General features: G+C 47.8%; 2 protein-coding genes across 4 annotated transcripts; both read right to left on the bottom strand.

Annotated features, from left to right (window-relative positions):
- Positions 1-1,466: 1,466 nt before the first annotated feature.
- LOC127330436 (ubiquinol oxidase 2, mitochondrial-like) lies at positions 1,467-3,256 on the bottom strand. Its single transcript, XM_051356643.2, has 4 exons — positions 2,933-3,256; positions 2,691-2,819; positions 1,739-2,227; positions 1,467-1,652 (listed from the first exon to the last, which is right to left on the bottom strand). Exons 1-4 carry the CDS (start codon positions 3,224-3,226, stop codon positions 1,593-1,595), a joined length of 972 nt encoding a protein of 323 aa, XP_051212603.2. The 5' UTR covers positions 3,227-3,256; the 3' UTR covers positions 1,467-1,592.
- Positions 3,257-6,576: 3,320 nt separating this feature from the next.
- Positions 6,577-12,701, bottom strand: LOC127334853 (probable receptor-like protein kinase At1g49730). Of its 3 annotated transcripts, none has more exons than XM_071826486.1 (9): positions 12,439-12,701; positions 10,478-11,026; positions 9,272-9,550; positions 8,290-8,551; positions 8,169-8,214; positions 8,007-8,096; positions 7,691-7,780; positions 7,516-7,588; positions 6,577-7,365 (listed from the first exon to the last, which is right to left on the bottom strand). In XM_071826486.1, exons 1-9 carry the CDS (start codon positions 12,521-12,523, stop codon positions 6,752-6,754), a joined length of 2,088 nt encoding a protein of 695 aa, XP_071682587.1. In that variant the 5' UTR covers positions 12,524-12,701; the 3' UTR covers positions 6,577-6,751. The 3 variants fall into 3 exon arrangements, with proteins under 3 accessions (XP_071682587.1, XP_071682588.1, XP_051217356.1); XM_071826487.1 differs by having other exon boundaries at positions 6,577-7,341; XM_051361396.2 differs by having other exon boundaries at positions 8,007-8,074; positions 8,169-8,221; positions 12,439-12,700.
- Between the last annotated feature and the right edge of the window lie 5,193 nt (positions 12,702-17,894).

The raw sequence follows: 17,894 nt of genomic DNA, 5'->3' as shown, positions 1-17,894 counted from the left end.
AAATTATGGAGATCGCTCACAATGCATTGACCGAGGTAACCACCCCGTCGTTCTCCTCGTCGAGGCCGTTGAGGATGAGGTCGCGGAGTTTGTCATCGTCGATGGTGCGGCCGGCGGCGATGAGCTCGGTGGTGAATCCCTTCATCTTGGCGACGTATTGATCGGCGTTCATGTTCAACTTCTTGATGTTGGAGAGCGCCGCGTGAACGGCGTGACGTTGGCCTTGGACCTTGACGTGTACATGGAGTTCACGAGTTTCCTTATCTCCACGGTGTGCTCCATGCCCACGGCCAGCGCAAGGATCTCCGGCGACAACGCGCCGAGCAGGTAACTCAGCACCGGCTGGTCCCTTGTGAGCCACATATCGTACACCGGGTTGGGCGCTGATGTGGCCTTGCCGTCCTTCTCAGCCGTGATGGTCTTTGGCGGCGGCGGTTCCTTGCCGTCGACGATGTCGAGCATGCGGGCACCGCGAAGGGCCAGCACGATCTGCGCCTTCCACGTGAGGTGGTTGTTCCGTGCGAGCTTCTCCATCGTAGGATGCCCGAGGAGGCTCCCCACGTTCGTGGAGGTGGAGGCCATCGAACATGCCTTTTTTTCTTCTCACGTTTTTTCTTTCTTTTGTTCTGGTACGATCTGTGGTTGTTGGATATTTTGATCGGTGATGTCAGGGAAGAGGAGGCTCTGATACCATTTCAAGTTTTGTGGAACCGATGGTTTACCTCCCATCATTTACGTGTTAATATAGGACCAAAACCAACGGTTACAAACAGCTACAATCTTGATTAGGGAAGGGGACACGGGTGATCGACTCAATCATGCCTTGCCATCTATTCTCAACCTCACTTACCAAATCCCTTGATAGACTCAATCTGGAGGAATTCAGTTTATACAAAGATGGTAAGGTTGATTTCCTAACATCGGTGTGGGTGGAGGTAAGGATTGAATTTTGATGTATCGTTGGCATCTCCTATTGAGTTTTATTTTGCTGGTTGATCTTTGTATCGATCCTAGCTGATCCTTGAATTGTAATAAATATGATACTATCTCAATAAAGTAATAAAGAAGCCATGCGCGTCACTTTGATGTAGAGGCTAGGGTATGCCCCCATTTGAAAAAAAAGCCAGGCGCGACTCACATTGTCCATTCAGTATTAATCCGCATGTTATATATTTCCTCCGTTTTAAAATAAGTGTCCCAACATTTTTTAGATACGGGTATATCTATAACTAAAATAGATCTAAATATATTTGTATATGTGGCCGTATGCATCATTGCGATGCAGAGGCTGGGGCAACCGGGGTAACCCATTTCAAACAAAAAATTATATCTATATAAATTTGAGACATTTATTTTAGAACAAGGCAATACACTATTTAGACGAAAAACAGGAGATAATCAAACCAGGGATACGTACACAACGAACACAAGGGAATGGCTTTTTGAATACAACAATTGCATGGCTATACATGTACGCAACACTAGTAGTAGATCTTTTATTTTCAAACAAGTTCGGAACCAGCAAGTCAGCAACGATCATTGCATCCACACAAGCTCCATTACGTTTATTACTACTAACTGATTATCTTCTCTCAGTGGTAGCCGATCGGTGCAGGTACCTCCCGCAGCGCATGCCCCTGGTAATATATGTCCTGCAAATATATAGCGCAGACGTACAATAAGCAGCAGCTTGTCGGCCGGTTGCCGCTGAATTCAACGGAAGCTAGCAGATGCTTACGGAGGCGTAGTGGTTGACGTCGCGGTGGTGCGCTTCGTCGGCGCGGACGACCGTGACGACGTCCTTGAGCGTGGCGCCGGGCGGGAGGCGCCAGTAGTCGATGGCGATGGCGGGCGCGGGCACGTCGTCGATCTTGCCGGCGTCGAGGTCGCGGAGGAACTCGGTGTAGGAGTGCACGGCCTCCTCCTCCAGGTAGCCCACCACGCGGTGCGCGACCCTCGGGGAGAGCAGGTAGGTGGCGAGGTAGACGTTGAAGAAGACGCCCTGGACGGCCACGACGAGCGCGCGCTCGTGCCACCGCGGCTGGGACACCTCCATGAAGGTCATGAGGTGCATGCGCTCGTTCTCGGCCTCCTCCAGCAGCGCCCGGATCCATCCGCCGCTCTGCTCGAAGCGCCGGAGCGACCGGAGGTGGAGCACCACGCCGGCCACCATGCCGGGGACTGCGGCCACCGTCTCCAGCATCATCGCCCGGCAGCCGTACCTCCTCTGTGCGCGTTCATAAGCAATTTTTTTTTTGAAATGTCAGCATGGCGAGTCGGTGCAAGTGTTCGATTCTGCAGTACGTTACTACTAACCAACAATGGAATTTGAAGCCAAGCCCGAATCAACTGGACACAGCTCCGAACATTTTTTAGTGCCACGTGGCCCATGTTGGGCTTTCAGTGGACCAGCCATGTTTTGAAATTTGGAAATTCAAGTTGCTCCGCCGTACGGTCCTCGTCCACCTGAACCTCACTGGAGGGTCCAGGGGTCCAGACCTTCGGCTAACCAAATCCACCGGTTCAGATAAATACAGCTTTGCCTTGTGAGCAACCTAATGAAAATTCAAGCGTATAATGGCGGAAAACAGTGCCAATCAACAAACTGTTAATTGACTTGAATTGATCAACAAACCGTTTAGGAAAAGGAAAACAAAAGTTATTAGTGCAAAAAAAAGAAATCGGAGTACCTGGAAGAAGAGGTCGGCATGCCAGCGCATGGCCTTGACCGTCCACCTGGCCATCTTGTCCCCCATCGTCGCCGGCTGGTGGTGCTTCGTCAGATCAATGGACACGTCCGCCTCGTACGCATCCCACGGCTGCAGATCGATGCATCATTCATGCAGTTCAATTTACACTTCAAAGTTCAAAGTGACATCGTCAACCAGGAATCAAGGCAAGATCACGACCGGCCGGTCTACGTCGTACGTACCCTGAAGCACGACCACTTCCACTCGGTCCCGTCCTCCTTGACGAGCCTCGTCGGCGCCACGCCCCAGTAGCTCGCCGCCTCCGTCTCCTCTTTCTTCTTCTTACTGCAAGACGCCGGCGGCGTCAAGGGGCCTGATACCGGCGTGGCCGCGGTGCTGCTCAAGCGAGCACCGCCGCATTTCCACATTTCCGGCGTCCCCATGGCAGCTGCGCGCGCGGTACGCACAGGCCCGATGCCGAGCGCCGCGGATGAGCGACCACCGGCCACGAAGAAGCGGGCCCCTAGATGGGCCATCGCCGCCGACCTCGCGACACGCCGCGCCGACTGCGCCATGGCCATGCTCATATTTCCTGCTGAACCTAGACAACTGGACAAGGTAGTACTACTCACTTTTTTTTTTGAGGATCGCTCCCGTACGTCGGTGCCTTGGTGGTGATCTGTGGAGACGATAGAGAAAGGGGTGGTCTTATATACACGGAGGCGGGGAGAGGTATACATACCGTACACACGTGTACGTAGTTGGGCTTCTCAGCTGACCTTGGCTGCGTAGATGGAGCTTCAACCTTGAGAGTGCCAAGTTGGCAACTTGAACAGCATATGCATGCATACCAGTGTAGCACGCTGTTTTGCCTTTGCATGGGTTAGGATCCTATGTGGCGCGTATCACCATGCTCAGTCGAACTTACTCTTCGTGGAACATTTTTTTCTGAAACAAACAACTCGTCACAATCTAAAGGAGTACCGAAAATTACCATGCACCTTCTATAGCGTGCAGGGCCTATGTTTTCTCCCCTCCCTACTAGCCCACTTTTCTCTACTTCTACACTAGTTTTAAAATTTCAAGCTTATGTAGCTTTTGAATTAGAAGTCCAATTTTTATATAAACTGTTTGAATATTTTGGTGGGGGTGTCAGATGGGGGTATATTGTGCAGGCAAATTCATGTCCAAAACTCAAAGCAAAAATAGAGAAAATGGATGGTGCATGGATGCACGCAATCTAGCATACATGCTATAGGAAAACATTTCTCCAATTCAAAGCCCATGCTTAAGGTGAAAAATACAATATGACCACATTTTCTATTTTTTAGAAAATACAATACGATGCTTTTTTCGATAAAGGGAATATATTAATATCAAGAAGATACCAATTACACCAACGCACCACCCTAATGGCACTACGGATGCACACAGCCAAAAAAAGGAAAAGAAAACTAAGAAACAAAAGCCCCACTACAGTATCTCGGGCCTAACAACAGCAGTACATCCACCGCCAAGACAACACCTGAATTACAGACTCTCCAAAAAACGATGCCTCCAAGAAGGGAACAGTGCTCAAACACCATCGTCGCCCGATCAAAGATCTTAGGTTTTCACCCTAAAGATAGTCCCCGCTCTCAAAGCAATGCCTCCACAAGGCCATTGCCAGGCACAACCAGTTAAGGCTAGACCTTGGGTTTTCACCCTGAAAGGTAGGACTCTGCGCTCCACCTGTGTTGTCGCCCCCACTTTCATACCGCTGCTGTGAAGCCCGGAACACCAAGCCAGTCTCTCAACAGCGTGGAGACTTGAACCTCCCTCAGCAAGTCCTCCCCTCCGGCCTTCATGAAATTCTCTTCTTCCGACTTTCATCATGGATCCATAGTCACTTGATGTCAACACAGAAAAAGAGCTTCGCGCCGCTCCCTCCAGAACCAATCGGTCGGAATAAAAGCATGGGTGTGCACGACCGAATACCTCCGATCCAGCAAACTCCAGGCAGAGCACTGTTACATTCGCCGGCGGAGTCTTCCGGAACTCAACCCTCCGGCCAGATCACGAGTCCAGGCCTCCGGTAGGTCCTCCTCTTCACGCAAGAGAGGCCCTAGGACCGCCGCCTTTATTCTGCAAGACATGAGATCCCAAGATCCACCATATCTTGCTGGCCATCTCCGGCGGAAGGAGGAGGCCGCCGCCAAGGTCGGGGCCGCCGCCCCGACGCCCAAGTGATGCGGGCAGAGCCGCAGACCATCTATGCAACCCGCGCCGGAACATGGTACAGGAGCTCGGGCCCCTCCAGGCCCATGCGGGTCCAGATCGAGCCCAACCACCCCACCGCCATCTGCCCGCCGGTCGCCGCATCTCCGGCCGCCGTTGCCACGCACCACCACCGCAAGACCCGAGAGCGAACGCCGCCGTCGCCGAGCCCTGCCGCGACCAGCAGGAGCCCCGCCTCCGCCACACCGCGCGAGCTTTGCCCGGCAGCGCCTTCGGCGGCGGCGGAGGGAAGGGAGGGCGTGGGGAGGGGTACCCGGGCGGCGGCCGGTGGAGCCCCGGTGCGGCGCAGCGCCGCCGCACGGGGGGACGGGGGGAGCCACAATACGATGCTTACAAATACTTTACATATGTTCACCCATATAAATGAACACATACCCAGCTCAACAGAAAATATTAGCATTGCAAATGCGTCAAGAATTTCTCTTAAAAAAACAAAGATATACTAGTTTGCAAACTCTTATTGCGTAGAATGCAGCTCGTGCATTCATCGCCACAGGATACTTTGCCTTATGTCTCTGGCTTCGCGTGGCTGACGCGAGCGATGACAATTGTAAGTATATTCCGAACAACCATTTGCAACGTGAGAGAGATAAAATAAGGAAAGCACGATGGAATATGAGTTGAACAGTTTTGTTCACACTACGTGGTGCCCGAGTGGGACGTACTGCGCATGACGGTGCTTGCATCAAGAAATGACTTTGTACCGTGCAGTTCTCTAGAATGCAAGAAAGAGTTGGTAAAAGATTTCAGCACGAATCTCAAAGCACTAAATCAAAGGGTGAAGCATGCACTCGTCCAGTTTGCATGGCAACATGAAATTCAGCACATTCCGTATGTTAATATGCTTTCATGGTGGTTCAAGTTCTGATGGTAATCAGGTAATGAGGAATTGGCTCTAATGATTTGTGATTTGAAGCAGCGGCAATGGCAAGTGGGAGGCAGCATCACATGAGAAGTTCAGAGTTTAAATCCAAGGTTTGGTCTTAGGGTGTGTTTGGTTCTTGGCCAAAGCTGGCCGGACCAAAAATTTGGCAAGCCCGTGACCCACAACCGATGTTTGGTTTGCCTCTAATTTGTTGGCGAGCCCTAGTTCGCAAGGTGCGCACAGTGTATTTTTTAGCCAAATCATGGGCCATCTGCGGGCGGGTGATTCGTTCGCCAACAAATTGGCACGCCCGCAAGTTGGTAGGGCGCGCTGGGGCGTGAACCAAACATACTCATAATTGGTTGTGTCTGCCAATGGTCTTGTTGAAGCCATTGTTTTGTGAGCACCAAATTTTTCTCCAGGGTGAAAACCTACTATTATCTATGATCAGGCGACGACGGCGTTTGTGTCTATTTTTTTTGGAGGCGTCGTTTTTGGACAAGATGGATTTCTGGTGCTGTTTTGGTTTGGTTCGCTGGTACAAGGAATAGATCATTGTAGTGGGACTTTTCTTTTTTATATAATTTTTTTAGCTGTCTGTATCCGTATTGTCATTAGGACACTGCGTTGTTGCAGATGCTGAGTGTACTATTGGTAACATATAAGTTTAATCGGAAAATATGCTTTCATGGTATTGCACCCTCAATGGATATGAGCAGTATATGCAATTAAAAAAAGGTCCAATTTGAATGAAGAGGACCCCTTTTCACTGAAAGATCTGAATGACAATTCTACAGAGAGTGCATTCATGAAAACTGCTCCTAGTAGGTGGGTCGACGGGAATGCCCCGTGGCTTACTATGGCTGATGCGTACTGGAATTAACCGACAAAAAATGGTTGGCAACGGCATCAGGTCGTATCAGCGTTCAGGCCAAGAACCGGCGGCATCCGCTGGCGACTGGGGCTCCGGCGAGTTGCACTCCAGCAGCACGCTGCGGCTGCAGTGGGACCTGGACGTGCTCGGCGATGATGATGGCAGGCACCGGGGCTCGCCGCTGTACTGGATCACGTCGCCGCCATCACGATGCTGCTGCTGATGATGATGCCACTCTTTCCCCTTCCGCCCGCTCTGCCCGCCGTAGTAGTACCCCTGCTCGACCTCCACTGCACGCGCGAACGCGCCGGACAGCGGGTCCAGCCGCTCGTAGAGGATCCGGAGGACCTGCTTCATCGACGGCCGCGCGCCGCCGTCCCTGTGGGTGCACCAGTGGATCACGTCCGCCATCACCTGCAGCTCGTCCAGGTCGAACGTGTCCGCCACCGCCGGATCAACCAGCTCGTGGAGGCGGTAGTCGGTGCCGATGAGCTCGCGGGACCACTCGACGAGGCTCCTGTTGTCCTGCACCACGGGCCTCCCCGTCACGAGCTCCAGCATCAGCACACCGTAGCTGTAGACGTCGCTCTTCGCCGTCAGCTCCTGGGTCACCACGTACTCGGGGTCTACGTAGCCTGCGCGGAGATATACACACGGTACTGACGAAAATGTTGATTGAACAAATTAGTAGTGTTTCACTTGAAGAGTGAAGGCATAGGCTAAAACAAAGTACAAGGTAGCCGGGTATTCCAATTTACATTTCAGCAGCGTATCAGAACAAAACCCCAGAGAACAGCAGAAAACCTTACCAGGAGTTGCCTGGATCTTGACAGTCCTTGTGGTAGCACCACTTGAGGAGTGTACATGGCCACACCCAGCAAGCTATGGAAAACCAATCCATTAGTCTCTGAGGAGTATGGATTTTTGAACTGAAACTGATGAGTATGGATTGATCCAGGTGTAAGAAAGTTATGCACCAGATACCTTCGCGAGGTAATTCTTGTCCAAGAGGACATTGCTAGGCTTTATGTCTCCATGGTACAATGGAGGATCACAGTAGAAATGAAGGTACTCCTGAAACCAAGATAGTCCCTAATTGGTTGACTGTGAACAGTAACATGGCAGTTGAAATGTACTTGATGCTCGTAGAAGGAAAATAAATCAAAATACACTTGGTGTATGTATGAATTACAGTTTTAAGTAAACTATTCCAATTGCCGACTTGGGTAAGAAGGGAAAATCACTACTTGAGGGTAAAAGGACAATTCAGAATTCAGAACACTGACTTCCGGAAACTTACCAAAGCATTTGCAACATCAATGGCAATTTGGATCCTGTTTTTCCATGGCAGCAGCCGTTTACCTGACGCTGCAAAGAGAAGAATGCTATTCTGCACATAATTCAACAAAAAAATGTAGCAAAGACAAAGAATGAGAATGAAACATGAGTCATGAGATATTACAGTGAAGGTGATCCTTAAGGCTTCCGTTTTCCATGTATTCATACACCTGGAACCTGGATAATGCGAAATTGTAAAAACCATAAATTGGTTAGTATCTGAACTTATTGGCAGCAAACTTTACCTCTCAAATCTTGCTAAACAATATCCTCTAAGCCCAACAAGATGGCGATGATGCAGCCGCCCAAGAAGTTCCATTTCTTTGCAAAATTCTAGCTGACCTCCTTTTGGTGAGCTCTCCATGCGCCGAATTGCAACCACAGAACCACTGTTCAGCTGCCCTTTGAATATTGTAGCATTATCATTTCCTCCCAACCTGGTGCCAAAGTTTTTTGTTGCCCTTCTCATTTCTGAGTGACTAAATCTGCTAAAAATGGTGGAAGTACCTGCAAAATGATCTTGCTAAGCACACGAATTGAAACGGGTCTTACAACTAATTCTAATAATAAGTAATTCAAAGAATGCAGAATCAAATATCGCTCCATCAAGTTCAACGTAAAGTAACCATACGGTTTCCTAACACGAATTGGTCAAATAGAGCATAACAATAAGAACTATATGATCCACAGCAGAAAAAACTCCCAAGTCCGGAGCATATGGCATATTTTGTCAATTTCCTGATGAATGGCTCCAGGATCATGAGCATCAAATGGCATTCCATGTCTAGTAAAGCTTTAACATATCTGAGCTTGGCACATGTTACTTATTTTAAAATTGAACATGGTAGTAGTAATATATGTATTCAAACACGGTAGATATTTTGAATTGAACAATAGGAAGTGGTTAAATGTATTGATTGGAAAGGGCCATACTTATACTCCATTTTCCATAAGGTACATTCGCATTCTGACTCTGCCCGCTTACCACTAGCAAATCTCAAAGCCATAAATCAGTTATGTTGTTATCTAAAGTATTTCATGTCCATACAGAAATGTAGATGTTTGAAAAAATAAATAGAAGGAAATGCATAAGAAAACACTATAGTCCATAGATTTAATGTCAAGTGGTAAACTTGCCCCTATTAAAGTCATTCAAATATTTAAGTTGACCAAATATTCATACTAAAAGAATGGCAGTACCATGACCACAACTTATCAAATGTTTACCTTCTTGGCCCTTCTTGACACAGGAACTGAACGCTTCTAGAGGTTTAATCCCCTCAATCTTTTCTAGTTCTTTGCTCTTTCTACGGATAAGTAAAATTAGCACTACCACCAGTGTAACTGATAATCCTGTAACCAAGGCCCCAATTGCTGGGAATAGTACACGCTTGTAACTATGATGATGACTGGATGACTCTCCAGTCCCAGGTAGTTGTTCTGCAAATGGACTAGGAGAAATATTTTGTGCAGGATTTTCAGCTGGGGATGGCGTCGAGATGTTCACTGCATCAGAGATTCAATAAACTGTTAAATTTTTTAGAATTTCAGAACTCAGAGGAAGTCAAAGTATGAATCTCACACATAACTTCTAGATCACATACCACATCCCATCACAACAATGCATATTATGAACAATAATAAGGGCTCGTATTATATATAACTACTGGAAAAAACCTAGACCCTTGAAATGCCACTACAAAATGGACACTATCTTCTATGCTACTACTTTCCATTACATTCCCCTTATATGTCATCGCTGCCAATGGTGTCACCGTTAACTGTAAAGTAACAAAATCACGCAATAGATCTGTATATTTTTCAGTAGAAAATTGATCGGCTTACCCAAATTTAACCATCCAGCCAACAAACTTATCAAAATGAAACGATTTAATATGAAAAGATGCCCATGTTAACTCTATTTCACCAAAGATATATATTCGTATCCAACTTATACTACAGCAAACATATCACTATTAATATAGTATACTAATGATTTGCAGGCCGTGGGATATGTGTAAATGTGCACACTAAAGAAAGTGCTAGTGTGCAGAAGTTTTCAAAATAAAACTAGCAGAGAGTATGAAGATTCATGAAATACATTAGACTTAACAGAATTGAACAAAAGAAAAAATGGTCTGTCTTATAAGGTGCCATTGTATATACCGACATAGATAAGTTCCATAAAACAGGACTTGAAGATCCTACGGGGTTTATGCATTGTACAATATTCTTCGCCCTAGAAGTTGCCAAATACACTATATGTTAGCCTAGATTAACTTGCTTGAAAGAATCACATGAATGTCTTCTAGTTTTGGACAACAAAGATGTTTGCGTGGACAAGGTCATCATATCACCCTAAACTGTAATCTGTGAGCACAAATTTGGAAAATGGCACTGTCCATTATACGAAAGACAGGAGAAAAATCAAACCTTGAAGAGCAGCAAGCCCCTGAACGCTAAAAAAGCAGGTGGCCGTATCAAGAGTAGATATGTTCCCTTGACTGGCAAGAGCAACAAAGGCAGCATTGCGGCAGGTATTCAGTGTGATGTTATCTTGCTGTCCCACAAGATGGCGGAGGTATGACAGACCAGAATTTAAGCAACTCTTGCAACTGACATCATCTGGAAGCGAGGTTGCGCAGCTTCTAACCACGTCACTGAAATTCGGGGACTGCAACATCTGGACGATGGTAGTCATCCCAGCACACTGATAGGACGCCTGAATCTTGATCCCAAGGCCGCAAAACGATGCTGCGGTAGGAAGTACCCCTTGCGACACCAACGTGTCAGAGATGTTGCCGATGCAGGCATCGGCGAGTTGAGCCGGAACCCCAAGAGTGCCTGTTGTGTTTGCGTACATGGCGGATGAGACGGCCAGGACAGCGTTGATATAGCGGCAACACTTTGAGTGCCCGATTTGGTCCGAGCATACAGAAGCTATCAGCGCGTAGTTCGGCCAACTCAAATCCAGTGGGCAGTCTGCATGATCAAACAATACGTATCAGTGACAATGCGAAAATGCAGATAGAAGGTTGGCTGGCCCATAAATAAAAAGTTTCGGAAATAACAAAATAGCAATTGATGCAGTTCAGGTAGCCAATACTTCCTGCTGGCACTGAATTGTGATTTTATCTATCAGAAGCACCGGGAACAGATCACGTGAGCAGTAGTACCAGCTGAGTACTAGGCTGATGGATTTGCATGTCATAAATCATACATCCATATCCCCCACCTTACATCAGAGCTGCTACGGGCCGAATGTAGAGCATTTGGTAGTACACAAGTAAGAAAACAAACCCATGTGCATGCTAAGGACCATGAAGCAAATCTAAAATATAAAGTCAGATCAGTTAGAGGATTGGCTGGCCCGAAATTAAAATGAAACTTGAAAATAACAGAAGAGAAATTTATGTACTCCAGTAGAGTACAGGTAGCCAATACTTGCTGATGACACCGAATTGTTATCCTATCAAACAGAACCACCGGGAGCATATACATCACCAGGTGAGTAGGTGCCTGATGGATTGCATCGGAGCTGCTACGGCCCCGAATGTAGAGCATTTTGGTGGTACACTACGGTAGCCCACACACAGAGCAGAAGTAAGAGAAACAGGCCATGTGCATGGTGTTGAAATGCTGAGGAACACCAGGCAAATCTGGAATTATCATCATGTCAGGCTAATTATAGTGGTGGTTCAGTTAACTCCAAATGCCAGGACCGAGACCCTCACGGACAGCAAGTCCAGCAGCGGCCATTGAAATCCCAAGGAGGCCATCGCCCCAGTGGGTACTACGTGTGCAGCAACGGAATTAGGTGCGAATTGAATTTCGTGAGGAGTGCAGCCCGAGTGAGTGAACTAGAGGCGGGGCGGGGCGGTCCCCTGCCGCTGCAAGAGCAGACGAAAATTGTGGCCTATGTCAATCGTGGCCCCGTCTCGGACCTGAAAACGCCTAATCGCGGACATTGATTCGCTTCCGAAAAAAAAAATGTAGCTCTACGGTACTTGAGTAGTCTGAGCGGAATCGTCAAACGAAACGGGACTCAGAGACTTGGGGAACTCTTGTCGACCCTGATTCGCTTCCTGAAGAATGCAGTTCCATGGTAATGCAGTAATCTGAGCGGAATCGTCAAACAAAACAGAAGTCAAATACTTTAGGAGCTCATGGAATGAGCACCGGAAGGGGAAGAAACCCAAAGGAATCGTCAGACAAAACAGAAGTCGAAGACGTCAGGAGCTCACTGAATGAGCGCGGGCAGGGAAGGAATCCAAAGAAGTAAGCAAAGCGCGCGCACAACCGTGGCAATCGCAGTCGCAGTCGCCGACCTAGACCGGGCTGCTACAGACGGACTGAAACCGGTAACGAGCTAGGACAGAAGGAGAATGGTTTACCTGCCGCGATCGCCGCGGGCGGAGGCGGGGCCAGGAGCGCCGCGAGCAGCGCCGCGCAGAGGAGCGGGCCGCCGGGGCGCCGCATCGGGGAGCCGAGCGGGGCGGCGGCGCGGTGCAGACGTGGTATCGGCTGCGGCGAGAGGAGGGGTGGAGAGTGGAGTGGAGCGGCGCGGGGGCTTTTCCGGGGGAGGGCGAGGAAGGAAGGAAGGAATGGGATGCCAGGCGGACGCCGCCCCGACGGCAACACAATATGCTCTTTGTTCGCTAAAAAATGGCGCTGTGACTGCTGCCTCCGCGATGCTACTTTTGTTCTGCGCTGAGCTTTTGCTTTTCGGGCGCCTTTTTCTCCCCGCGCGGCTCGGCCTCGGCGTGCTTGGGGATGGGCGGGCGGGCACCGGGCACGGGTGCGCGGAACTGCGAATGCGACGCCGGGACGGGCTTGGACTTGGCGACTCTGCTCCGTTTCCGCGGACCACGGGTGGATTGCACATGGCCCGGCGCGGCGCCGTATCCAAGAACCCGTACTGTGCACTGTGTGCGCCGCTCATGTCCTTTTGCGGTTGATGACGGCCTGCCGAGCCCAGATGCTCTGCCGCCGATGCTCCAGGCGAGCCGGTGAGGGCGAGGCCAGAGGCGATTTGGGCAAAAAATAACCCAAAAAGAAAGAAAGAAAAGCACACACTGACCCTCCGGCGAAACTATTTCACCAATCTAACCCTTTTGTGTGGCGCCCTTCCCACGGGCGCCACACATGCCCATGTGGTGCCCCTCCTGCCGGCGCCACTGTCCCAGCCGACGTGGCCCCCTCGCTGCTGAGCTGGTGCGCCCATCCGACGTGGCACCATGTGTGGCGCCCCTCCCAACGGCGCCACACATGCACTTGTAATTGCCCAAAACATACTGTGAGACAATTCGTCTGGGACTTAGCCATTTTGCGAGGCTCAATGTGTGGCGCCGATGCCACGGGCGCCACAGTTGCACGTGTGGCGCCGATGCCTCGGGCGCCACACATAGAGGCTCGCGAAAACGGCTAAGGACTTATCGTCCGGAGCCCCTGGATGTTTTCGACCCAGAAGTTTATATTAGTTGGCATGTGTGGCGCCGATGCCACAGGCGCCACACTAGCATATGTGGCGCCAGTGGGAAGGGCGCCACACATTGACTTGTGGTAAAACCATGAAAAATCCTACCAAACTCCAACAAGTAGCATTACACATATAACAAGTTGCAATTTCATGACGTACACATATAACACTTCATAGGTCACATTGTAGCACGTAGATTCAAACAACAAGTAGCATTACAGACCATGGTTCGAAATGACATAGGGTTCACAAATCGATACTTATGAAGATAGAGTTCAGAACAACACGTAGCACATCCTAGTAGCGTCCTCGCGGGCTGCTTCCGGATGGCCATCCTCTTCGTCCGCTGCCGTGGCTGCTCCTGCTGCTCCTCCTCCTCCTCCTCTGAAGAGAACGGCTCGTCATTCCTCATCCTCGACAAAGCTGATCTCCGCGGCGACCCCTCATCCTCCTCAGTGACAACCTTCGTTCCTCGGTTGACATAATCTTCCGGAGTGTACCGGTTTGGACCCTTGCCCCTTGGCTTCAACTGGTAAGCTGACCTTGGGGCTTGCTTGGAGGTATGCTTTGGAAGTATGCCTTGACTCAGAATTAGCTCGTCCTCAGGAATCTTCACAAACATGAACACATGAGATTACAAAAGTTGAAATTAGTAAGAACATGTTTGACAGCAACAAAATAGTCCATACCTCCCGCTCTTCTGAAGAGGAAGATGTAGCGATTTCGGCTTCCCGGCAACCTAGCAAGCTGGCTAACCGCCGCATCTTTCGTGCAGTGTTCTGCGTCATGCCATTCATGGTTACAAAGCCACCACATCATAGTAGCGTACATTCAAAGTTGGTGATCATACCTTAATGAAATACCGCAATGGTCCGACAGGCTTGTCATCTCTCCCGCTCTGCTCCCACATAACCTCGCACTCCTCAGCTGTTTTTTGGATCTCCTCCCGCTGTGACAAACATAGCATACACAATTGAAGCGAGCACATGGCAATGTAGATGATGTACTAGTTAGTGAGAGAATCCATTACCACGAAGTTCAGCTCGAAAGCAATAGAAGTCGATCTCCCTCTGCGAGCAAAGGTGTCGTGCTGGCTTTGCCCAACCTCATCGAACTGGATGGGGTCGTCCAAGATCTCCTCAGGATACGCGTGCTTAACTAACTCGATACGCGTGTTCTCATGGAACCACTCGAGGTAGTTGTTGAAAGCGGCGAAGTCGTGGGGCACAATCTGCTCAGAGCCAGCATTCCGTGTCGCTTCCAAACAATGTAGGAACGCTGCGATGTGGCCGCTATGATGATAAGTCCTTAGCCGTTTTCGTGAGCCTCTATGTGTGGCGCCCGTGACATCGGTGCCACACAGGCTAGTGTGGCGCCCGTGGCATCGGCGCCACACATTGAGCCTCGCAAAACGGCTAAGTCTCGGACGAATTGTCTCACAGTATGTTTTGGGCAATTACAAGTGCATGTGTGGCGCCGTTGGGAGGGGCGCCACACATGGTGCCACGTCGGATGGGCGCACCAGCTCAGCGGCGAGGAGGCCACGTCGGCTGGGACAGTGGCGCCAGCAGGAGGGGCGCCACATGGGCATGTGTAGCGCCCGTGGGAGGGCGCCATACAAAAGGGTTAGATTGGTGAAATAGCTTCGCCGGAGGATCAGTCTGTGCTTTTCTTTCTTTTTTGGGTTATTTTTGTGCAAATCGCCGAGGCCAGAGGCCTCAATGGTCAACACCATGTCCACTGTCTGGACCATCATCTGTTAACAATGCGCACGCTTACCAGCGTAACGGAATCGTTCAGACACTAGAAGAAAGTTGCCTCATATCCTACACTAAAATCCCATGTGACACAAAAAGGTAAACTGGATTTGTCGTGCGCCTATCGCAGGATCAGCAGACTTTTGCACGCCGACGTGCAATAGGGGTGGCCTGTCTCAGTTTCCAAACAAGAAAATCATGCATGTAGTAAAAATAGTCTTTCTTTTAGTGATCCACGTTATCGCTAAATATAAATATATTGGCGTACATTGTAGCTATATCGGCGTATATCAACTGAGAACAGTTTCTTACTTGAACAAGATGATAATACAAGTGTACATGTATATATATTGTAACTAATTTCAAATTGAACCATGGAAAGCTATTTAATCCGCGATTTCGAGGAGGACCCACAAGAGGTTGAAGTATTTAGTAAAGGTCTTTATGGCGCCTCCCGTAATCCTTTAGCAAAGAGTACTACAGAGTAAAAAAAAAGTTGCCTTTAATTCCAGGTAGTAGTATTTTGAGAGAATTGTGTTTGGGTCCAAGAGAGTAATAATTAAAATTAAAAGATGCAAACAAAGAGACAAACATGATGTTGGAACTACATGAAGGCTAAAGCGTTCTTGGAGACTGTAGGATCCACCACTGGCATTTATACTATTTATGATTAAGATGAATCTATAGTGTCCTTCATGTTCATATATGGAAGAGCTCCATAATAAGATGATCACATATAAGTCATATGATATTTCATTCCGAATAACCATTGCAATGATCGTAAGCAAGCTATTTTGACCACTCACAATTAAGGGTTTCTCCATGGATATTGATATGAGGTTAGTGAGCCTCTTCTAATCCCCGTTACCCACATGAATAGTATGCCAGCACGTTATGTCACTTAGCACTATATGTACTACCACATGACCAACGGTAGTTCCCTCTTTAATCCCGTAGGCAAATATTAGATGATGCACTTCACATAATATCTAGAGACAGAACTAATACATGCTCATGAACTTAAATTATATATCATCTTTATTTCACATCATAATATTGCTAGGATTTCTCCATCTCCCCATGAACAGGGTAAACTACTCACGCAATATTATCAACAACATATCATCATACACATATGAATGTCATACGGGTATACAAATGAATTCAAATGCAAATCCACAATATTAGTTGGAATTACAACAAGAAGAGGGTAAACGAGATGGGATTAGTGATGGTGATGAAGATGAAGATGCAGAGGTTAATGAAAATTCAGAAAAAAAAATCTACTAATAGAAGACGCGTGTAAGTATGTGGGTGCCAGTTTTCATAGTCAAATTCAGAATTATGTAGCTTAGCTGATAAGTTTCAACTAAACGGTGTGAAGCAAAATTCCTCCTCTCTCGAAGTTTATGTAACTTAAAGCTGGTACACTATGTAACTTAATCTTCAACTAAGTTTAATCTGGTTCATAAATACCTATGTCTAGAAAAAATCCTTTACATATTCGCTCAAACTACACCATTTGATACTTATAAGCTAGCTTAGCGATTGCCAACGGCCTCTGTTTTCTTTTCTCGCCTGATATGGGAATATCATGCATGTGAAAAATCGTGTGCATCAAAATGATATCTACAAAAATATTAGAAGATATAAATATAGTTGGGTGCCATATGCATAGAGATAAAGGTTAAACTAAACTGTTGGTTACTAACTGAGGTCTATCCCCCGATTTAGTTATTCGAAGGCAGATGAGTCAATCTATATTTTTGGACCAGAATATGAAACGACTGGCCTTTCCAACCAACTACCTTCATTGTGGTTGTACACGCGATTCATGTATATTTTAAGAGTGCACGTATGATGTACTTGGTCATTAGAAATCTATGTTTTCGATGTTGGACACATGCATCAAATTGATATAAATAACTACAAGATAACAAAGCATTAAGCATGCGCAACAACCAGTACACCAAAAAAATCTACAAATAAATATGATCAAGAAAATGCCACAACCATAATCTTAGTGCATCTTATCTTTGCCGCTGACACTACACATTCTACCACTGGCAAGAAGAAGGAATGTTGGGGAACACCTTCTTGCAAAGTGAGCCACAGAATTTCGATAACCCAAAAGTCCCCAATTAAGTGTGCGACGAAAAACAGTTAAAATCGGACAGAGATGCCCACCATATGTAGGGACAGCACCATTCCTTGATCCTTAATTTGATCAGGATTTTCACCTTGGCACCACGCCACAATCACCACATCTGCTATCAAGGCATGGGGTATATAGACTTACTTATTAAGACATCCACCATAAACTTTGATACAAAATAGTGGTAACATCCAACAAAACCATGTAAGTTGGTGGGATGGAGGGAGGCCTTTTATCAAGGCCACTAGCTATTCTAAGATGTTGTCATAAACTTGACCCACCACATTTCACATGCTCACCTAATGAAACCATACAAGCCACACATAGAGAGCTAGGGTGCCATAGATGTTGGCCGCCAACCATGTAAGCATTGTGCCGAAGTTGTTTTGACTACTGAACCATGCCTGGATTGTCGAAGCAAATTGGATGATCGGACCGAGGGCTGCCCCCTGTTCCCCT

This window comes from Lolium perenne, chromosome 2 (genome assembly GCF_019359855.2).
Source record: "Lolium perenne isolate Kyuss_39 chromosome 2, Kyuss_2.0, whole genome shotgun sequence".
Lineage (NCBI taxonomy): Eukaryota > Viridiplantae > Streptophyta > Magnoliopsida > Poales > Poaceae > Lolium > Lolium perenne.
Note: the sequence above shows the minus strand (reverse complement) of the source record. Positions and strands in the feature narration are given on the sequence as shown.

Bases quoted from the DNA above. Each gene is read 5' to 3' on its own strand.
- LOC127330436 (XM_051356643.2), bottom strand. From the start codon at position 3,226: ATGGCCCATCTAGGGGCCCGCTTCTTCGTGGCCGGTGGTCGCTCATCC. The intron at 2,228-2,690 runs GTACTCCGATTT...GAACGCGCACAG, and splicing joins ATGCCGACCTCTTCTTCCAG to AGGAGGTACGGCTGCCGGGC. The intron at 1,653-1,738 runs GTAAGCATCTGC...ATATATTTGCAG, and splicing joins ACGTCAACCACTACGCCTCC to GACATATATTACCAGGGGCA.
- LOC127334853 (XM_071826486.1), bottom strand. From the start codon at position 12,523: ATGCGGCGCCCCGGCGGCCCGCTCCTCTGCGCGGCGCTGCTCGCGGCG. The intron at 7,781-8,006 runs GTAAGTTTCCGG...TCTTGGTTTCAG, and splicing joins TTGATGTTGCAAATGCTTTG to GAGTACCTTCATTTCTACTG. The intron at 7,366-7,515 runs GTAAGGTTTTCT...CATTTTCGTCAG, and splicing joins CAAGATCCAGGCAACTCCTG to TACCGTGTGTATATCTCCGC.